A 20,654-nucleotide genomic window follows, 5' to 3' on the forward strand; every position below is an offset into this window, starting at 1 on the left:
TTTTTTAAATCTAATCAATTTTTTTACTTTTTGATTTTTATAATTATATTTTGCTGGGTGCGTGTAGTTTTGTTTTTAGCTTTCTTTCTTTTATTTTTGTTTTTGTTGAATTCTTCATGTAAAATGTTTTTGAGTCGAATCACTGTCTTCTTTTATAGATTATTATTATTATTATTATTATTATTATTATTATTATTATTATTATTATTATTATTATTATTATTATTATTTTGTTGTGACATTGTAAAGGGTCATAAGGTTATCCACATCTCAAGTATTTGTCCATCTTATTTACATGGAGCTAATGATGCAGTTTTCTTCTTCATCGATGGAGGCAGAAACTATAGTTGGTGGAGCACCAGCATCTCTGTGGCCGGCAGGGAGTTTAAAGTGTTGTCTTGCTGGATGGCACATCAGCAGCTGCAAAAGCGGCAGCCGCGTCAGTGCGCATGCTCCTAACCTCAAACCATCAGCTGAAGCTCAAGGATAAAAATCAATGGAGGGAAGGCTGACTATTTGTCACATTTTGCGGTTGAAATAAAAGAAAAATAAATCCCTGTATAGTCTTCTGTGTTTTGGCTCCCGACGCCCCCTTGTGGCGCAGCTCTAACTTCCGTGACGTCAATTCAGCACTGGGAAAGAGACAGCTCCCTCCCCACTCCCGCCTCCCCTCTAAAAAACCCAGCGCGCCTCACGTTGCATGGGTCCCCGGTTATTGATAACACCGTTTACCCGCTGGGATCCATCCCAGTAACGTGGAACAACTCGTGGAAAATAGTCGCTGGGAACCGGAGAGGCTTGCCTGGAACGGAGGAAAACAACAACCAGCTCACTGAGGCGGACAAATACAAAGCCGAGCCCACCCTCTCACTTGACAACGCGACATCAACCAAGGCAAGAAAGGTATGGGAATGTCATGCCATCCGGTTAAATGCCGATTGAATGAGTAGTCGGCATCACGGGGACGGTTTAAGCAGGTTTTAAGCGGTGCGGTGGCTTCACGCCGCTCACACTGCACCAACAGAACTGATGCCTCCAAGAAGCGAATGATCGTCGATGAGGGCTACAAACATCATACTTGTGCACACAGAAAGCGCACATTGCGAAATATATGGAGAGTGTTGGTGCCAACGCTGGGTCCGCGTATACAGTCGCTGCGGCAGTCTCACTTGGCATGGACCATAGTAGGCTCGCAATTCATGCACGTCGGCTATGATGCTGTTGAGTGTCATCATCACATCCTCGGTTATTTAAAGATTGATCTTCCTGCGTGAGTGCGTGCGTGCGCGTGTGGGTGCGCGTGTACTCCTGCCTCGCACAGGCCCGTTGGATGTTTATTACCCGACACATTTGTTTTCGCGTTCTCATTTCACTCTCATGCAGTGGTGCAGCACAAGGCGCCGAGCTGGTGGACGGTATGTGCTTTCTGCTACATGTGCTTTCGCTCTCACACATGCCTTTCCCCGCCAATGCACGGCTCATACATACGCACCGTGGTGGTTATGCAATTCTCCAGCGCACACAATGGGTCTTCACTGGGGTGCATTGCTCTTGGTCGTGGCTGTCACACATTGATGCAGTTTGAAAGGGGAGGGGACCAGCAGGTGTGTTGAAGAGTGTAAGAACCTTCACGTCCACTGGTGGGTTCATTCATAAAGCCCATTTCCTCTGGCGATGACTCCTCTGGGCCGTCCTGGTTTCCCATTCACAGACAGACATGAGGATTCGCTACATTGCCTTGAAGAAGTGACTATGCCTTTAAAACATTTCACGTGTTTTTCCATGCTACAACCACACACTTTAATGGTTTTATGTGGATTTGATGCAATGGACCGTTTTGGGTTTTTTTGTTTTTTGTTTTGCCACAGCTTCCAAAATGAATTTAAGTCTGGACTCGACCCTTTCTAACACATCTGAACTGTTCAGTTTCAGCTCCAGCTGTATGAATTGGGTCATTGTCTGTTGCATCACACAGCATGATGCTACCAACACCTTGTTTCTACAAGGTAATGGTGTTTTCAGACTCTTTCTTTTCAATAACACACACACACACCCCACACACACGCACACACACCCCCACACGCACGCCTACATACACTACATTTGTATGTTTGCCAAAAAGTTACACTATCTCATTGAACCAGAGTCACTTTTTCCATGTTGACTGTGTTTCTTACAGGACTAATGGCAAACACAACTTCTTACGGCATTTTTAAAAGCAACCTGCCACTCTTTCATAAAGACGCAATCAATAGGTATTCAGTAGATTCTCCACCCTGAGCTATGGATCTCTCCAGCTCCTTCAGAGTTACCATGAGCCCTATGGGAGCTTGTTTTAGTAGATGGTCGTGTCTGGGTTGGCTTGCAGTTGCCAACCCAGTCTCCATTTTCGGATGATGGATTTACACACCACCCATTTTCTTCCTTCACAATTACACACTTTATTTTGTGGGTCAGGAGGTGCTGGTGCCTATCTCCAGCTAATGTTTTGTTTCGGGCGAGAGGCGGGGTACACCCTAGACAGGTCGCCAGTCTGTCGCAGGGCAACACAGAAACAGACAGGACAAGCAACCATGCACACACACCTAGGGAGAATTTAGAGAGACCAATTAACCTAACAGTCATGTTTGTGGACTGTGGGAGGAAGCCGGAGAACCCAGAGAGAACCCACGCATGCACAGGGAGAACATACAAACTCCGTGCAGAAAGACCCCGGGCCGGGAATCGAACCCAGGACCTTCTTGCAGCCCAATACACAGAACATTGAGGTTATGATCTGACAAAATGTGAAAAGTTAAACAGTTGTAAATACTTTTTTTTATGGTGAATGATTTAGGGAAGTAAAGTCAGTGAAATTTTACAAGAGACTCATAGTGAGGATTCCAGTTTTTTGCAGCTCTGGTCACTTCAACATCTCAATAACTCACTTTAGATATAGTTTGTTACCTTTACATTATCATTTCATGGATGTTTTGTATATGTTTAGCTATATTCTTTGTAGTTCAATTTAAAACAAACATTCTAAAAAATAAATTTCTATATGCACATGCGCATAGTGACATCTCACCAGAGGCAACTAATAAGAGCTTTTCTGATTACAAACATTTAGTTTTTCTTGTTGTTTTCCCACATTTTAGTGAAATTCCTCATTCTGCAAATTTACTGCTAAATATTAACAATTCAGATGTGTTTCATTCATAAACCTGGCCACATGTTTTGTTTATTCTGTCAAAATTTGGTTGTGCTCAGGTCAATAATTTAATGTTTTCAGGAAGAAAAGTTAGTGTCAGCTTCAACAGATATGTGTAGTGGTAAAGGCAGTCAATTCAGCACCGGACAGCTTTGTAAGTTACTTTATATGTAGTGTCTCACTTGTGTAACGTGATGGGATGCCCAGATTTTTCTGTTTTGTTTTTTAATTTAGTTGTAAATGTTTGTTTTGTCAAAATTTCATTTACCTTTCCACTAACAAGCTTCCACATTACATCACAAGGTGCAATGCAATGGATATTTTTTTTTTATTTGTAATTTATGTTTTTTTGTTGGAAAATATTTGGAAATAGTGAAATATGCGTGTTTGCAGAGAGAATCCGACAGGAGTAGGACAGAAGTCATTGTCAGTGGAGCTCTAGCAGTTGTTTCATTCCATGTTGTTAACAAAAAACATACTTTATATGGTTAATTAAGACGCTTTTCAAGTCCAAACAGTATTTTCTTGAGAACTGCCTCAGACTTTTTATTTCAAACACTGGATGTTAATTTAAGTCTGTTGTATTGCTAGTTAAAGTTAACCAATCATCTTTAAATTAGCAAAGAAAAACAGGTTGAAATTCTGATTTATTTAGCCCATAGAACCTGTACTGAAATTATTCAAAGAAGTACACTGAGAGTAGAGGTTTTGCTTTCCTATTTAATCATATTTCATGTTTTGTCCACATTTCAACACATACAATGTAATCTTTTAGGGGATCATGTTGAGGGGTTAATACCAAATAGATAAGCTAAACAACAGATTTGTACCAGTTAGTCTTGAAGACAGTTTACTTTATTGTGATTTCAACGTGGGAATTGGGAGTTATCAGTGTCAAATTCTGCCACAAACATGTAAGGTTGAACCTCTTGCAACTAAAGCAAAACTTAAATACGGGACAATCTATTTCAGAATCTGTGAAAAGTCGTTTGTCTGCCAAAATGTTTACCATGCCAGCTGAAAAGCTCAGATTTTGTGCTTCTTGTGATGTCAGCAAGACAAATACACACCAAGCAGAAGGAGCTGTTTTTTCTTTCAATGCACTTTTTAAGAAAAAGCATATTCTTCATGAAATCCTGCAGTGGAAATCCATACTTCATTATCTAGTAGTGTTATTTGTCAGTGGGTTAAAAAAAAAACATCTAGTGGATAGATATTGTAATCTTGAACAGTATATTTCTGGAGGGAACAACTAGATAAGCCATAAAGCACATTCTGATGTATTTGTTTTTCCCCTCTAGGCTTTTTTTCTCACCTCTTGCTCCTCCATCCTCCCTAACCTGCAGTGTGGGGAAACCCCTGATGAGTGGGACCTGTATCCATGAGCCCCGCGCCCCTTCCCCTTCCCTGTCAGGCTTCAGCACCCCGATCTCAGAACCCCCCTATCGGAGACTCGATGGAGACACCCCTGCCTGCACCCCCGAAACGGACCTGACCCCCACACAGTGTGTGCTTCGTAACGTACTGTCCATTGAACCCACCGTGCACGGGGCGCCAGGTGGCAGCAGCCCGAGCCCCAGCGATGGATGCACAGCCCACTTCGACAACAGCGTGCTAAAACTCCATGAACATGAGGCCTGCCAGTGTGGCGGCAGCGGCGGGGCCGAGGCGGGCCACAGTCCGGAGGCTGGAGCTGTTCGGAGCCAGTCGGAGAACAATAGGCTCCAGTCAGGCAGTGGAGGATTTTTGGAGGGACTATTTGGCTGCCTGAAACCAGTCTGGACCATGATTGGAAAAGCCTACTCCACTGAACACAAACATAACCAGGAAGGTACGACTCCCTTGTTCTCTGTCAGCCTCCTTGTTTGTTATTAGACTTTATTTTATTGTGCTGTGCATTAAATTCAGCTGTAGGATGAGGAAGCTACAACAAACTATATCAATAACTCTCATTATCCAAAGATCAATCTGAAGTCTGAATAATTTTCTTGCCTTTGGACATGGCTAATTTAAATATACTGTATATTTCTTAGGAGTAGACATATTTTCCATAATCTCTAAAATGATTACATATCAACCAAAGTGGAAGGACTAATAGATAAATCATTTGGCCCTGAAAATTAGGGTAATCAAACACAAAATTTATTGTTAATCCATATGAGATTTATTTAGCTAAGTAAAAACAAACAAAAACAAAAAAATCTAAGGGTGCATTCACACCAGCCCTTGATAGTCCGCTTTAATCAACGTAGGCATTTTGTTTGCCTGGAAAGAGCGGGGCATGAATGTGCAATCGAACTCTGATACAGACCAAAAAAGCAAACTCTGGTCTGCCTAAAAACTTCAACTGAGTTTCACTCTGGGACAATTTGAATGTGTGAATGCTAAGAGGACCGGAGATCGCTCCAAAAGCAGGAAGTGGTCTACAGCGAGGGAGAATGTAGGAAAAATATACATTTAGACAAAATGCTTCCATGACTGGTGCTGGTTTTACATTCTTTTATAAACGCATAATCATTCAAATGAATGAAAAGATAGGTCAAGGTTAAACACATTAGCCAATACCTAAATTACTGACTGATTCCGGATTACTTTAGAGTTTAACGACATTTCAAATTAGCAAAAGGAGAGCCTTCACATAAGAAAACACCGAAACTCAATATTGTGAAGGAATTCAGGAAAAAACTTCTGTTCAAGCCTAACTCTTGTTGAGATCCTACAAACAGTCAAAAAGTGGCATGAATTTTTTTGTTTTCATGAATTAACTGCGATTGTTCAAATTCTTCAGTTCAATTTCGCTCTCTCCACACAAACCTGATTGCTGCCAGATCTAAAAATATAAGAAATCCTTAAAATAGGACAAATCTGTCACAATCAAGCAGCTCTACCTTAAATAATTCAACAGCAAACTGATATCTATCAGTGAAAAAAGATCTACAAAGTCATTTTTAAGACTTTGGCACTTCAGCGAACCACAGTGAGAGTCATTATCCTCACATGGAGAAAATATGGACCAGCAGTGAACCTTCCCAGGTGTGGCTGGCCTACCAAAATAACTCATGAATGACTCATCTAGGAGATCAGAAAGAACCCAGACAACATCTAAAACACTGCAGGTGTTTTTTCAGTTAAGGGCAGAGTTCGTACTAACATCTAGAAAGAAAAGGGGAAAAAATATCGTCCATAGGAGAGTTCCAAACTGGTTACATTTACAACAAAAAATCTGAATTGTGCCGGACTGAATTAGAAAAAGTGAAAATTGTTTCCAAACTTAAAACATTTCAGACAAAGATCATTATACTGACAGTCAAATAGGGCAGAGGCAGTGTGATGCTCTGGGGCTACTATACTACTCCAGGACCAGGACAACTCGCTATGAAATGATGAATTTTACTCTTTAGCTGTAAATCATGAAGTCTGTCTGTCAGTTGGTGACTTTATAATTATAGGTTCTGCAACAACACGATGATCCAAAGCAAATCCACCGCCCTTTGGCTCAGAAATGTATGACCTACTCAAAGTCTGGACCCATTACTTTAAGCAGCCATTCATGCATAAAAAACAGTTGAAGCGGAGGCCAGAGTTCCTCGCCAGCGACGTAAACGACTCCCTGATGGTTATCAGAAACTATTAACCGTCATTAAGTTTAGGGAGCAATTACTGCTCTATACTGACTTTTTTCCCCTCCTTAATAAATTAAGCCATGATTTGAAAAGGGCTTTTTACATTTAATTCAGTCATATTTGTCTGGTATAAAAATTTATTTGATTATATGAAATATTAAATTATGACCTAAAGTAAAAACAGAAGAAATCTCTAAGGTATCAAATATCGTTTCAAAGCTCTTAGGTAGGATTTTTTAACCGATCTGATTTGCATATGATTTACTAGACCTTAAAAATGTGGCATAAAACTCAATAAAGTCCAAATTTGATGTATTCGTGTGCACTATTCTTCACTCTGAAATTGAACATGTAATGTGTAGAAGGAATAAATAAAGTACACAATTTAAATCTCCACCTCTGTAGATGAACATAAAGATTGTTAGCAGTTGTCATTTAATTGAGCTGGAACTCACACAATTAAATTAAGCAACAAGACTAGTTACTGTTTTTACATTCAAGTATTTGATATATTTTTAAAATTTACCACTGCTGTTACTGTATTATTGTATTGCAAAACGTCTGAAGCCCTGAAGCAAAATGTGGCAGAAGAAGATAAATCCAAGCCACTGAATATGAAGCTATAATTAGAACACCACTTTATTATATTCATTGTATTAGAAAACTAACATTACTCATTACTTTCGGTGCTTACTGAATGTTACCTCGTCCATCTGGCAGCGTGTCTGTGTTTTCCATCAGCCCAGTTCAGTGAACGTCACAGCTGGTCAGGTGGAGAGAGGGAAACGGATGGGGTTGGGGGAGGGCGTCCTGTGCATCATCAACCTCCACAGCTGCTGCTCTCAAGAGATCTCAACCCTTCAGTGGACATCATGAAGAATTGATTTGTGTGTCTCTTTTACTCTCCCAGGCTTGTCTGTCTTTAGCGACCAAGCCTTCACAGCCATTTAGGCAATGTCAGTTTGACAGATGACAGACAGATTAAACTATGAGTGAATTGTTGAGTTTCTTTCCTCTGTGTTTTTCTTATCTATGGACGCGAATGCAATGGTTTGCTCGATAAAGTGCTGATGAGCCTCCTGTTTGACCATTGAAGTTGAATCTTGTGATGGTGATTGTCCTTCTGAGCCATTTAGGTACAAACACAGGCCTGGTATTTGCTAACACCCTCCACTTTCTACATGCTGGCAAGCTTATCTTATCTGTCAGTGCTTTGCAAAAGGGTTCAGATCCCTTTTCACATTTTCTCAATTTGCTTCCATTTTTACTGTAGCTTACTGGGATTGTATCAGACAGGAAGTACATTATTGTAAAGTGAGAGGAACATGACGTGCGGTTTTCAAAATTTTCTAAAAAAAGAAAAACTCCCAAAAATAATGAGGTACTGTACATATAGAGCCAGCCTGAGCCATTATCTTACATAAGCACCTTTCACTGTAGTCACAGCTGCAGCCTTTTAGGTTTTGGCTCCACCAGATTTGTACATCTGGTGGAGCCAAATGTACAAATGTACTTTGCAAAGCACAAATTCTCAGTTGAATTTCAATCTGGACATCGACTAAGTCATTCTGACACGTGAATATGTCTTGATGTAAACCACTTCATTGTAGCTCTTGCTGTATGTTTGATGTGATGCAGCATGATCACACCGTGTGTCACCATGGGGATGGTGTGTTAAGGGCGATCTCCTGTGTTAATTTCATATAGTTAAGTGTTTTGCATGTAAACCAGACACCTCAATTTAGGTATTATCTGATCTGTTCCCACGTGATTTATATGGAACTTCTTGTAAGTGGAGCATTTTATGTATTTTTCTTTTTAAAATGACTTTCTTTTAACCACTCTCTGATAAAGCCCATATTTTTTTGAGTGGATAAATAATCCTTGTCCTCTCAACAGATTCTCTGCATCTCTTCCAGAGTCACCATGAGCTCTGCTTGCCATACGTTTTAAATTTGTGGATCACTTATCTAGTGGTTTCAATGGTCTTCAGGATACTATTTGTTTACTAATGCTCTCTAACAAACTACTGACAGAATAGGTGCATTTATTGGGATTTAATATAATTAAAATAACCTTAAGATGCACTGCAATTTATTTAGCAATAACAGAAAAAAGGAGGTTAAAGACACATTATTTTCAAAATAATGTTACACCTTGAACCTCGTAAGTCTTGGCAATTTTGCATTGATCTGTTACATAAATTACCAATAAAATGTGATTAGATTTGAGGGTGTATAGTGATAAAATCTGAAAAAACTCTAGTTGTATGACTTATTTTCTAATGAACTACCAGTAATTACCACAAAAATGCTTCCAAATACCGATATTCTGTAGAGCATTATACAGTTTCATGTTTAATACTGAGTTTGCTTTTTCGCTGGTTGGTGTTTAGAGTCCTGGGAGATTCCTTTTGAGGAAATTTCTGACCTGCAGTGGGTGGGCAGTGGGGCACAGGGGGCCGTCTTCCTTGGGAAGCTGCACGGAGAAGAAGTGGCTGTAAAGAAAGTGCGGGACATCAAAGAGACCGAGATCAAACACCTGCGCAAACTCAAGCACCCAAATATCATCACTTTCAAGTGAGGAAGCTGTCGCTGTGACAACCTTTCAGTCATCTCCCCCTGATTGTTCTTCCCTTTTCTTTACTGTCTGAATGACCTTCTTTCTTCCAGAGGTGTGTGCACCCAGGCTCCGTGTTATTGTATCCTGATGGAGTACTGCGCTCAAGGCCAGCTGTATGAGGTGCTGAGAGCAGGCCGTAAAATCACCCCCTCCCTCCTGGTTGACTGGTCCATGGGCATCGCAGGCGGCATGAACTACTTACACCTCCACAAAATCATCCACCGAGACCTCAAATCTCCAAAGTAAGACTGGGATCCATCAGTCTGAAGAAAATGTCTTTTCGGGAGAACGTTTCACAACTTATTGATTTCATGTCTTTTTCAGCATGCTGATCACACATGATGACATGGTGAAGATTTCTGACTTTGGCACCTCGAAGGAGCTCAGTGACAAGAGCACCAAGATGTCATTTGCCGGCACTGTAGCCTGGATGGCTCCTGAAGTCATTCGGAACGAACCAGTGTCAGAAAAAGTGGATATTTGGTACGAATGGTGAACTTTTTACTTGTTCTTTTTTATTATTATTATTTAGTGCAGCAATGTAACGCTGTAGTTAGGGCCAGGAGCCAGGAGGAGGACCTTAGTGATGTCAGTAAAGCTTGTGTACATGCTGCTCAATATACTAATGGTGGAGAAAGGAAAATTGTTTCATCGGTGGCCATGCTAACTAGCCTGAGCAACCATGGCAGACTCTGCTGTAGCATAGCAGAGAGTAAGACGGAGGGTGCGAGCAGCATGTACATGAGCATTGATTGGGTGGTTCTGATGGAGCAGAGTATTTGTGTAGATGACAGCAGGTCCACAGGCAGAAGGCAGACAAGCTTGATTTTTTAACTCTCGCTACCTAAACTGTCTTGTGCTTTCTGTGACAACACCTATATCTCGGTTCACCTTAAAGGTCCTTTGGAGTGGTGCTTTGGGAGATGCTAACTGGGGAGATTCCCTACAAAGATGTCGACTCTTCTGCCATCATCTGGGGCGTGGGAAACAACAGCCTGCAGCTGCCTGTCCCTGAGAGCTGCCCTGACGGCTTCAAGATCCTCCTCAGACAGTGCTGGTGAGCACAGCCTGGATATGAATAGCAGTGCAGATGATTTTAATGATGAGGGCTGTGGAGCCAGTCTCTGAGAGTGGCTGCACAGGGAGGTGTTAGTGTGCAGTTTTGAGGACTTTATTGATTTTACTGTGCATAGGCCGTGTACACAGCTGTGTTTCCTGTTTTGGGTATGCAGGACCTGTAAGCCCAGAAATAGGCCCTCTTTCCGACAGATCCTCCTTCATCTGGATATAGCCTCAGCTGATGTACTCTCCACCCCACAGGAAACATACTTTAAGTCTCAGGTATGGCTGCTTTCATTTTTATTATCTGCTTTTTATTGATTTTAGTATGCATTCATGTACTTCTCCAGACAAAAGTTTACTCAGACTGATTATAAGGATGTATGTCATATCAATTTTGGGCTTTTAATGTTTCAATTGAACAGTTTATTGTTTTGGTCGACTGCAAATACTCAATAATTTGTACATACCACTGTATATTGATGTACACAAGCAGACACACACACACACACACACACACACAGGCTCACAAAGTAATCAGTTAAATGAAATGCCACACAAGAGAGGCAGTGTGAGCTGTGCAGAGTTGGTGAACAGAAATGTGCTCTCATCAGGCTGAATGGAGAGAGGAGGTGAAACAGCACTTTGAGAAGATTAAATCCGAGGGCACTTGTCTTCATCGGCTCGACGAGGAACTGATTAACCGCCGCAGGGAGGAGCTCAGGTTTGTTTGTCTCATGTATATTCATAGATTTTATCTTAAGAGCTCACACTCTGCCAAAATATATACGTAAGTGTACAGTCCTGTGAACTTTTTCACCCTTTGTTACATTATGCATGCAAACTTCAGACTTACAGGATAGTTAACCTGAAGGTAGTGCATGGTTATAAAGTAGACCTGCAACGAATTATTATTTTAGTAATTTGATTATTCTGACGATTAATCAGATGAAAAAGAAATAATTTAACCACTTAAACCTTTTTTTATGAAGTATTAGAACTGCATCAAAATTCTAATCAATTTCTTTATTAAATAAGAAAATATACACTTTATTGCCTAAAATGCAGTAACAAAGCATTCTTTTCCATCTGCATCTAAAAATGCATCAAACCTCAACATGTGAAAAGCTCAGTCCTTTCTGCGTGACTAAACATCAATGCAGAGTTGGGCTAATCTCTTAATTATTTTTTGGATTAACTGATTAATAACACAGAAGGTGTTTAATAGGAGATTTTATTTGATTTTTTAAAAGAATTTGAATCAGGTGAAACTAAAGCTATGGCACTGAAGGAGTTCTGGATAGAACATATTTACAGACAAAGTTTATTTATTTTTTTATTTTTACTCCAACATTACTGCTCTGAGTATGTTATTTCTTTCAGCAAATTACCTTTTTTTTAGTCTACATACTCTAGTTAATGATTCATTGATTACTAAATTAGTTGATGATTATTTCAATAATCGATTCATCACAATTAATCCGATTAATTGTTTCAGCCCTAAAGTGAAAGAAAAACGGAAATATGTTTTTATTTCTTTTTTTAAACAATCAAAAAAGTGAATTATGCACTTGAATCCATCTCTCTTTATTATTGTACCTTTGAGGTACAAAATCAAGAGCAATCAGACATCTGAACAAGTACCTCACTTAATAAATAGCATCCACCTGTGTGCAATTTAATCTCAGTATCATTCCAGCTGTTTTGTGAAAGTCTCAGATGTTTGTTAGACAATATTAATGAACAAAGTTGTGAAGAAGAAGAAAAAGAAGAAGAAGAGCTTTTCTTGTAGAAAGCTTTGTTGTTCTAAAGTCATTTTCTATCTGCTGAGCTCACTCAGCCTTTTGGAGGTAGTGACTTTACTGTCAAAACAAATTATTAATGGAAGTGCTGTTCTAACATACATTTGTATTACATTACCTGCAATAAGTATTCATTTAATATGTTTTATTGAAAAAATTGTCTAAAAAATAATTTTCCTGAGGACCTGATTTAAAAAAAACATGTTCCCCTTTTTTAGATTTTTATTTGTAAAAAAAAATAAAATGCATTTTAGGATTGTAACTTGACAAGTTGTGAAAAAAAAAAAATCAAGGGAGTGGATATTTTTTGCATGAAGCCATTTTCCTCCGATCCCACTTTTTGATGCCCTTCCTTTGTCTGTCCCTGCAGATGGTGTAAGTGCCTTGAGTGCACGTCTGTTGAAGAGGGTCTGGATTCTTTCATGTAGATTCACAATGACAAGAACCACTTCTTTCTTTTTTTCAGGCATGCTTTGGACATTCGTGAACACTATGAGAGGAAACTAGAGAGGGCCAATAACCTTTACATGGAGCTCAGTGCTGTGATGCTGCAGCTGGAGCTTAAAGAGAAAGAATTGCAAAGGTATAAATTAATTGTTTAAATACCAGTGATGTTAAAAAATAATATGCCTCGGGTATTTTGGTTTGAATTGATCATTTCCTTTCAGGAGAGAGCAGTCTTTGGATAAAAAGTATCCGGGTTTGTTCAAGCACCACAGCTCAAGACAGAGCAGCTCTTCCAACTCCATGGACAAGCTCATCAAAAAAAGAAACGTCCCACAGAAACTGCCCTCCGGAAAGAGGTACGAAGTTTCTCTGCTCCTGCCTGCATTTGACAACAGGGTAATTCTGAAATAGGGCTGGACAATAAATCAATAACAATATACTGTATATCACAATAGACACATGATCATTGTCAATAGATAATACGACTGATAAAAGTTTCAGTAATTCAGATTCAGGTCCAGAACCGCAAAGCATTCTGGGGGATGTAGGCAGAACCAGGAATGATGTGATAATTTGAAGAAGTTTCTTCGAGCAATTTTTTTTTATTTTTGCTAGAAAAATTCTGGTATTAACCTCAAAATTTCCTTTTTTTCTAGCAAATTTTTGACTTTTCAAACAGAATTTTTTTTCTAGAAAATTTCTGAGATTCATCTAAAAAACTAATCAATAGTAATCGATATCGACTGATATGAAATGCTTATATCATGATACTTTCCAGCCATATCGTCCAGCCCTATTTTGAAAAGAATAAATATTCATGTGGCTGAAAGAGGGAAACTGCTGACGATTCTCTTTCCCCTTTTTAGGCCAGACATCCTGAAGTCTGAGGTAATCCTTCCCAAAATGGATTCCTCTGTGATGCAAGTCACGATCCCCGCCTGCCCCAACAGGAGCTCCACTTCTCCCAGCCGGTGTCGGAGAGTAAAAACCCGCCATCGCAAGCCCGGTAAGGGCAGCAGCGGGGACCTAGCTGGTCTCAAAGCAAACCAGTCGTCCTCCAACAGGGAGACGTCAGCGCAGGCTAACAACGCCACCACCAATAACTCCAAGCAGCTCCTGGAGCCGGCGGCGGCCCTGCGGGGTCTCAGCCACGAGCAGCAGCACAGGCAGCTGTCCTCCTCCAGCCCAGACCTCATCTGCACCACGCTGGAGGCAGAGGGCCAGAGGAAAAGGGAGCCCTCAGCCAGCGGACTAGAGAGAGGGGGCAGCCTCAGCGCCTCGGCTGGGTTAGGGGGATCAGAGGGCGGGGTTGGGGGTCTGGATGACCTCACAGAAACGCCTCCACGCAGCGACACTCCAAGCGAGGACGCCGCCTCGTTCCCGTTCTCCAGCAGCCCAGATTCACCATGTGGGAGAGGGGCAGCTGGAAGAGGATCACTGGGATCTCCTCGTCTTCCTCATGACGGCGACGACAAGGATGAAGGAGCCAGCGCCGTGAGGATACCTCGAGGGGCTTCCGGGGGGATCGGGACTCAGCACCTGACACCTTCAGCCATTTTGTACAGGGCAGCTATCACACGCAAGCAGGTAGAGGTCTGACTAAATGCTCAGGTTCCTCAACAGGCCTCTTATGGGATGCTGTTTGTGAAGTAAAAATAAACAGCAATAATTTCTAGGTCACAATAAGCAATAAATAAATTAGTCCCATGATAAATTAAGACAAACTCAATAATTTCTATTTGCATTATTTATCATTTTTCTCTTTCCACCAAAAGTAGGATGAAAAAAGACTTCAGTCCTTTCTTTGACAGACTATTTTGACTTCATAATTGATTTTATTTGTTGTTTCTGTTGTTTTGTGTATTTATTTTGAATATTTAGAATCTCTTCCAGTGCCAAAGTCAAATATTCATTAGAATTTAAAGTTTATTGACCTTTGAGAATGTGTTCTTGCATTATTATTACATCATCACCATTATGTTTCTTGAAAAGTATCTCAAAACAACAATATTATCATTTATCGCAATAACTTCTGGGACAATTTATCATCCAGAAACATTTGTTATTGTCACAGGCCTAATAATTTCATTAAAAAAAAATTTGGTGTTCAAATTTCAAAGTCATGTTTTCATCATGTTTATACATTCATAAATGTCAGAGTTACACTATTTAATTTGGAGCTAAATATTTAGTTTGCAAACTAAATATTTAGTTATCAAATAAATATACAATTTGGAACTGTTAGTGACTAGGTTAATATTTAGCTAGCAACCTCAATATTTAGTTTGAAAACTAAATGTTTAATTTGGAAATAAAATTGGAAGATAAATATTTAGTTAGTTCTCTATGACAGGCTAAACCAAATTATTGCTGTTAATTTTTTACAGCACCGAATACCTTCTGAGCGTTTTCTGATTTGTACATTTTTCTATTTTTTCCTACAGAGGCGTGGGGTGTCATCCGAAGAGGAGGAGGGTGAAGTTGACAGTGAGGTTGAGTTGCCACGGAGACGGTGAGTAACTTGCTGTCCTTCGTCACTGGAAAATTCCCTCAAGCCAATCTCCATCTCTGACAAGTTACAGATTTATTAATAGAAATAAGAATAATTTTCCCAGGTTTTTATTTATTTATTTGTTTGTTTCATTCATTTTCAGCATGTGTCAAACTCAAGGCCTGTAGGCCAAATCCGACCTGCCGTAGCTTCTTATGAGGCCCTCTGGACTCCAGAGGGTCACGAAAAAATAAATAGTTGTATGCCTGGATATTATTTTATCAATAAAATCAAAGAAACTTTATACTGCTAAATTACATCAGCGCGAAAGGATGTTCAACATTATTTTTTCAGGACGTACTCATTTTATCCAGAGACAACAATTTAGTAATGTTTCTTTAGACAGATTGTCATATTGTTAGGTTTTCAGAAACAGGAATTTATTAAATCTTAGGATTTTTTTTTATTTTATTTGTTTCTCTAGCCGTCCGACCAGCATCACCAAGTGCCAGTCGGTTTCCACATTCAGCTCAGAAAACCTCTCGGTGTCAGACGGCGAGGAGGGCCACACCACTGACCACTCTCACAGCGGCACGCCCGACGTCGTCAGCACGAACACGGACGACAGGTTGGATGACCGCAGCGATGACCTCCTCTCCCAGGGGTCAGAGATCCCGGCAGACAACACCGATCCTGCACAGGCGTCTGACGGCCTGTCGGAGAGGGATGGCGCTCCGGGCCAGAGCAAAGCTCAGCTGGACACCGGGCAGAATCCTAATGAGGTAAAGGAAACTCCACAGAGGTTTGCATGTGTCAGTTATTGTTCTTTCAGAAAAGAGAAAAGAGAAATACACGACTAACTAAAAAAAACAAAGAAAAAAACTAGATGTTGCTAAAATTAGATGTAAGAATCTCACTGGCACCTGTTACTTTGTGTTACAGCAAAAAAAAAACAACTAAACTTTATTTTGTTTTATATGACAGACCAACAAAAAAAGTCACAAGTAATTTACATATAAAGATGTTGAAAAGAGTAAATTATATATATGTATTCTTCACAAAATATCCAGTGCAACCAACTACAAAAACTAAAAAAATAGCAGATATTTTGAATCCATCTTTTCTGACGAGGTATTCCAGGTTTTTAGAGAACATTAGTGAACAGACAGGTTGTGGTGAAGGTTTTGGAGAAGCTTAAAACAAGATTAAGTTATAAAGCAGTGTCCCATGCTTTAAAGATCTTATAAGAAAGAATGCCAAAAAAAAAAAAACAGTTTGCAAAATACACAATCAAAACTCCCATCTACATTCATGAACCTATGAGCAGATTTACACTTGCTTGGTTTAGGAGAAAGAATATTATTTATTGGACCAAATAAAACTCCTGAGCTGGTCATAATGCAGCAAAATGTACGTCTGTTTCTTTTGCACATTAAGATGACTTAGTCTGATTCTAACATTGAAATAACTTGAACTGGAAACTTTACTGTAGCACAGATGTACTTGAAAGTAGCGGTACGTGATATTTGAATTACTGCATCGTGATATATATTTTAGCAGAAGAGAACAGCAATGATTTGACTTGATTAATTTTCCAATAAATTTTATGTAGGTTTAACTGGGATTACAAGGTAAAATTAGTGACTGTTTATTTGCTCTATTACAAGTTCCTTTTTTAAACTTAAGTAAGTAATTGAGCTTTTTTATTTTATTTTCAGCATACAAACAACAATATCTACTCCACCAACCTAGAGAGTTTTTGCAATTACTCTCAGGAGAATATTTTAACATAGTGGATGAGTCAATGTGACACTGTTACCTTTAAAATCTGGATTCAGAAGTCAGTGATTCAGCATGAGGCGACACTATTTTGCTTCAAGTTGCATTCAGATCAAACTTGTTTCCACTTATTACACAGAGAGAAAAGATAAAGCTGTTCACTTCAATTAGCTTCTGTTGTTCCCTCCCAACAACAAATTTGCTAAATTAATCCGTATAAACTGGGATTATGTGTAATCCAGACAAGATAGCATATAATTTGGGAAGATTCGAATTAGAATTAGCCAAAATGTGCACACACCACTGTAAAAAATAACTCAAAATTACCGAATATCATTTTCCATGTATATCCTGCATGTGACTGTTTTTCTCTTCAGAACCGGGCCTTGTGTGATGATTCTGACTGTGACAGCGCCGAGCTGGACCAGTCAGGCAGCGGAGAGCCCAGTCGACCTCCCAGTGCCGGAGCATGGGTGTCGCCATCCCAACCCTATCAAGGGTCTCCACAGATGCCCAATACTGGACATCCTCCATAGATCACCACATGCAAAACAAAGACCTCCGGCCACCCTACAATGAGCAACCATCACAGGCGCACACCAATCTGTCAGTGCAGTACATTACTGTTGCCATGAAGAACCACACCTACAACAACACTCAGACAATGACAAGTAGCTTATGGTGTCTCATAAGTTTGTTGGCTGGTAAACCTGTATCAGATGACATAGGTCGTTTGGCGTAAACACGACAAATATAATCAAATACTGTATTTTGGCAGCTTGTGACATCAGTTAAATGTCATTTACATTAAGTAGGGTTGTTTTTAGGAAACATAGTTACCACGTTAACCTTAGGCACTACGCCAGTTCAGCAAAAACCCATTAGTAGATGTGCACGCATGCACAAGAAGATACTACACTCTTTAAAGTAGTCCTTAAAACACTTTAACCTTCACTCTGGGAGCATCTTCCATGACTCTCCACACTCTAATGCATTAAATACTAATGAGAAATAATGTAAATATACAGTAAGAACCACAAGAAATGTCTAACTTTATTTTATATGTAAGATAAAATGTAAGATTAAACTGTATGCAGCCCTGTGAACAAATGCATGACTACATGTTTATAATTTATGGTTTGAATGTATCTGTTTTCTATTTTGTGAAAGTTTACACTTTTTTAATCCTGAAAGTCTTACTTTAGTTATCTACTTTTTGTTTAATAAATGTCAGCATCACAAAAGAAAAAAAAAATACAACAAATGAAACCATCATGAAAACACTTAAACAGGGAATTCAGTAGGTGACATATTATTTCTGAACTCTTACTGAGTTTTAAACTAACGGCACGCATACGGTTTTTATTGGTTTAGTAAATCAGCAACAAAAAGGAAGACTTTATGGTTCAATCAAAATGCACCTCTACCATTTTCAACTTGACGTTGTTTGGCGTTAGAAACATAAAATGTCTGCACAGAATCTTGTGCTTTTGATTTCCCCAAGTCTGATTCAAAGTGTGCTAAATTCCAAAAAAATAATTTTATTTTATTGCTGTAGAACATTTTAGGAAGGGCAGACATATCTTCCTTTTTCCTCCAGTTCTTCAAAGTTATTAATCCCAATGCACCTGTGCTAGCTGCTAATGCTGACTTAGGTTTTTTGGGCCTGCTGAACTGAGGAACCTGGCCTAAACCTACTTACAACTGCACTTTGTCCTTGGTGACCATCATCACATTTATAAAGATAAACTGATTATTTTTTATTTCAATTTCACCAACTTTTCTCACTTGTAAAATTTGGCACTAATTTTGCAACACGCTCGGTGCTAGCTGCTAATGCTAAGTGATTTTTCTTGTTTTTTAGGGGTCTGCTGAACTAAAGAACGTAAACATTTTAATTTTGCACTTTGTCCTTGCTGATAACATTCTCAAGCGAAAGCTGATTTGTTGAAGGAAGAACATATATTTTTAAGTTTTGCCAATTTTTACTTGTAAACATTTGGCTCTAAAGTTTATTTCAATGCAAACTGAACCATTTCTTAACTCTAACTAAAGTACTTTTGTCCTAATGAACTAAAAATTTAAACCTTTTATTACAGCGCTTTGTCCTTGCTTATGTCACAACTGACAATTTGTTTAGGCAATGCCTTTTTTCATTTTCACCAATTCTTATCTTCTGTAAAACCTTGGCGCTAATATTTATTACAATGCACACTATGCTAGCTGCTAATGATAACTAAAGTCTTTTGGGCCTGCTGACCCAAAAGTCTGTGAGACAAACTAAAGAACTTAAACCTTTTCCACACTGCACTTTGTCCTTGTTGACCAATATCACAAAAAAATTAATTTTGATCAAGCAAGATTTTTCTTTTATCAATTTTGCCTCATTTGTAAAAATTCGCCGCTAACATTAATAACTCACACTGTTAGCTGCTAATGCTAACTGAAGTTGTTTAGTTCTGTTGAACAGCCTCAGTTAGTCTTAAGCAGCTGCAAAGTTGTAATATAATTAAACATACACTGCTTCTAACTCCATATGTTTTCCACTTTTGACCTTACTAGATCATGTTACTGAAATTAAATTCTGTGCAGCCAGTTCTTCATATATGAAGAACCCAATGAACTGTTATTGGAGCTACTCAAAGTTCAATAGAACATTTTGGCTTTTTTTTTTATTTCATGCAACTACAGGGTTAGCAAAGGGCTTATCACCTTGGTAGGGTGCACAAACACTTCCAAGTTTGAAAGTTTCCCTTTATGTTGATGTTCCACAAAAGAAGCATTAAAAGAGGTCACAATAGTACTCAGTTGAATTTTAATATTAATCAACGTGTAAATTAGGAGGGGATCCTTTTTTTTGTAATGAACCAAAAGGCCTCCTTGGACTTCATGGTGTTTTCAGGCCTCTTAAAAACCTCAACCTTTCCTTTGACCCTTTAAGGTGACTGCAGGAGAAGCTGAATAAATAATAGAGCACTTCTCCATGGTGGTTTCTAGAAAACTAAGTATCCGTTGGGTTTAAGTATCTATTTTGTTTTTATACAGCATTGCACATTGTACCAGTACCATAGAAATTATATCAAAAGCAGAATATAATGAGCAAGAGTAAATAATGTATTGGTCAAAAACAAATGTGTGAACTTTAAAAAGAAGGGGCCATGTTATAGCTGCAGTTTATTCTGTTGCTGTGTCACGTGAGACAGCTGAATGAGAAATAAATTATTTTCAATGACTTTAAGCATGTCCAAAATGTTGCAATGTCTTTTCTTTACACTTCAGAAAAACATATAAAGTACATGAGAATTGTTAAAAACTGCATTCATTTCAAGAATTAGTCTAAAAAAATGAAACTTTTCTACAGAATCATTAAAATAAATGCTTTTCTAGCATTTATTGCTTTTATTCTTATTGTTTGACAGATTCTAGTTTCTTCATGTAAATAATTCTATTCACATTCCAGGGTTGTGTAGTACCACAGGGTTCAGTGCTCAGGCTAATTCTCTTTAGCTTAATGTAGGCCTAAATCCTCAGACAGCATGGAATAAATTACTACTATGATGTTGATATTAAACTATATTTATTCACAAATTCTTAGAGTGAAAAACATGCACTGTAAATTGCAATAAATTGACTTTGCTTTA

At 39.0% G+C, this 20,654-nt stretch overlaps 1 protein-coding gene across 2 annotated transcripts; it reads left to right on the forward strand.

Moving 5' to 3' along the window:
• The first annotated feature begins 612 nt into the window (after positions 1–612).
• Positions 613–20,263, forward strand: map3k12 (mitogen-activated protein kinase kinase kinase 12). Of its 2 annotated transcripts, none has more exons than XM_032575066.1 (14): positions 613–903; positions 4,492–5,021; positions 9,209–9,392; positions 9,486–9,677; positions 9,760–9,918; positions 10,334–10,492; positions 10,668–10,776; positions 11,109–11,218; positions 12,763–12,879; positions 12,965–13,099; positions 13,610–14,330; positions 15,188–15,255; positions 15,719–16,016; positions 17,391–20,263. In XM_032575066.1, exons 2-14 carry the CDS (start codon positions 4,553–4,555, stop codon positions 17,547–17,549), a joined length of 2,880 nt encoding a protein of 959 aa, XP_032430957.1. In that variant the 5' UTR covers positions 613–903; positions 4,492–4,552; the 3' UTR covers positions 17,550–20,263. The 2 variants fall into 2 exon arrangements, with proteins under 2 accessions (XP_032430957.1, XP_032431037.1); XM_032575146.1 differs by having other exon boundaries at positions 4,537–5,021.
• Positions 20,264–20,654: the final 391 nt, after the last annotated feature.

The sequence above is a fragment of the Xiphophorus hellerii genome, chromosome 1 (assembly GCF_003331165.1).
Source record: "Xiphophorus hellerii strain 12219 chromosome 1, Xiphophorus_hellerii-4.1, whole genome shotgun sequence".
Classification (NCBI taxonomy): Eukaryota; Metazoa; Chordata; class Actinopteri; order Cyprinodontiformes; family Poeciliidae; genus Xiphophorus; species Xiphophorus hellerii.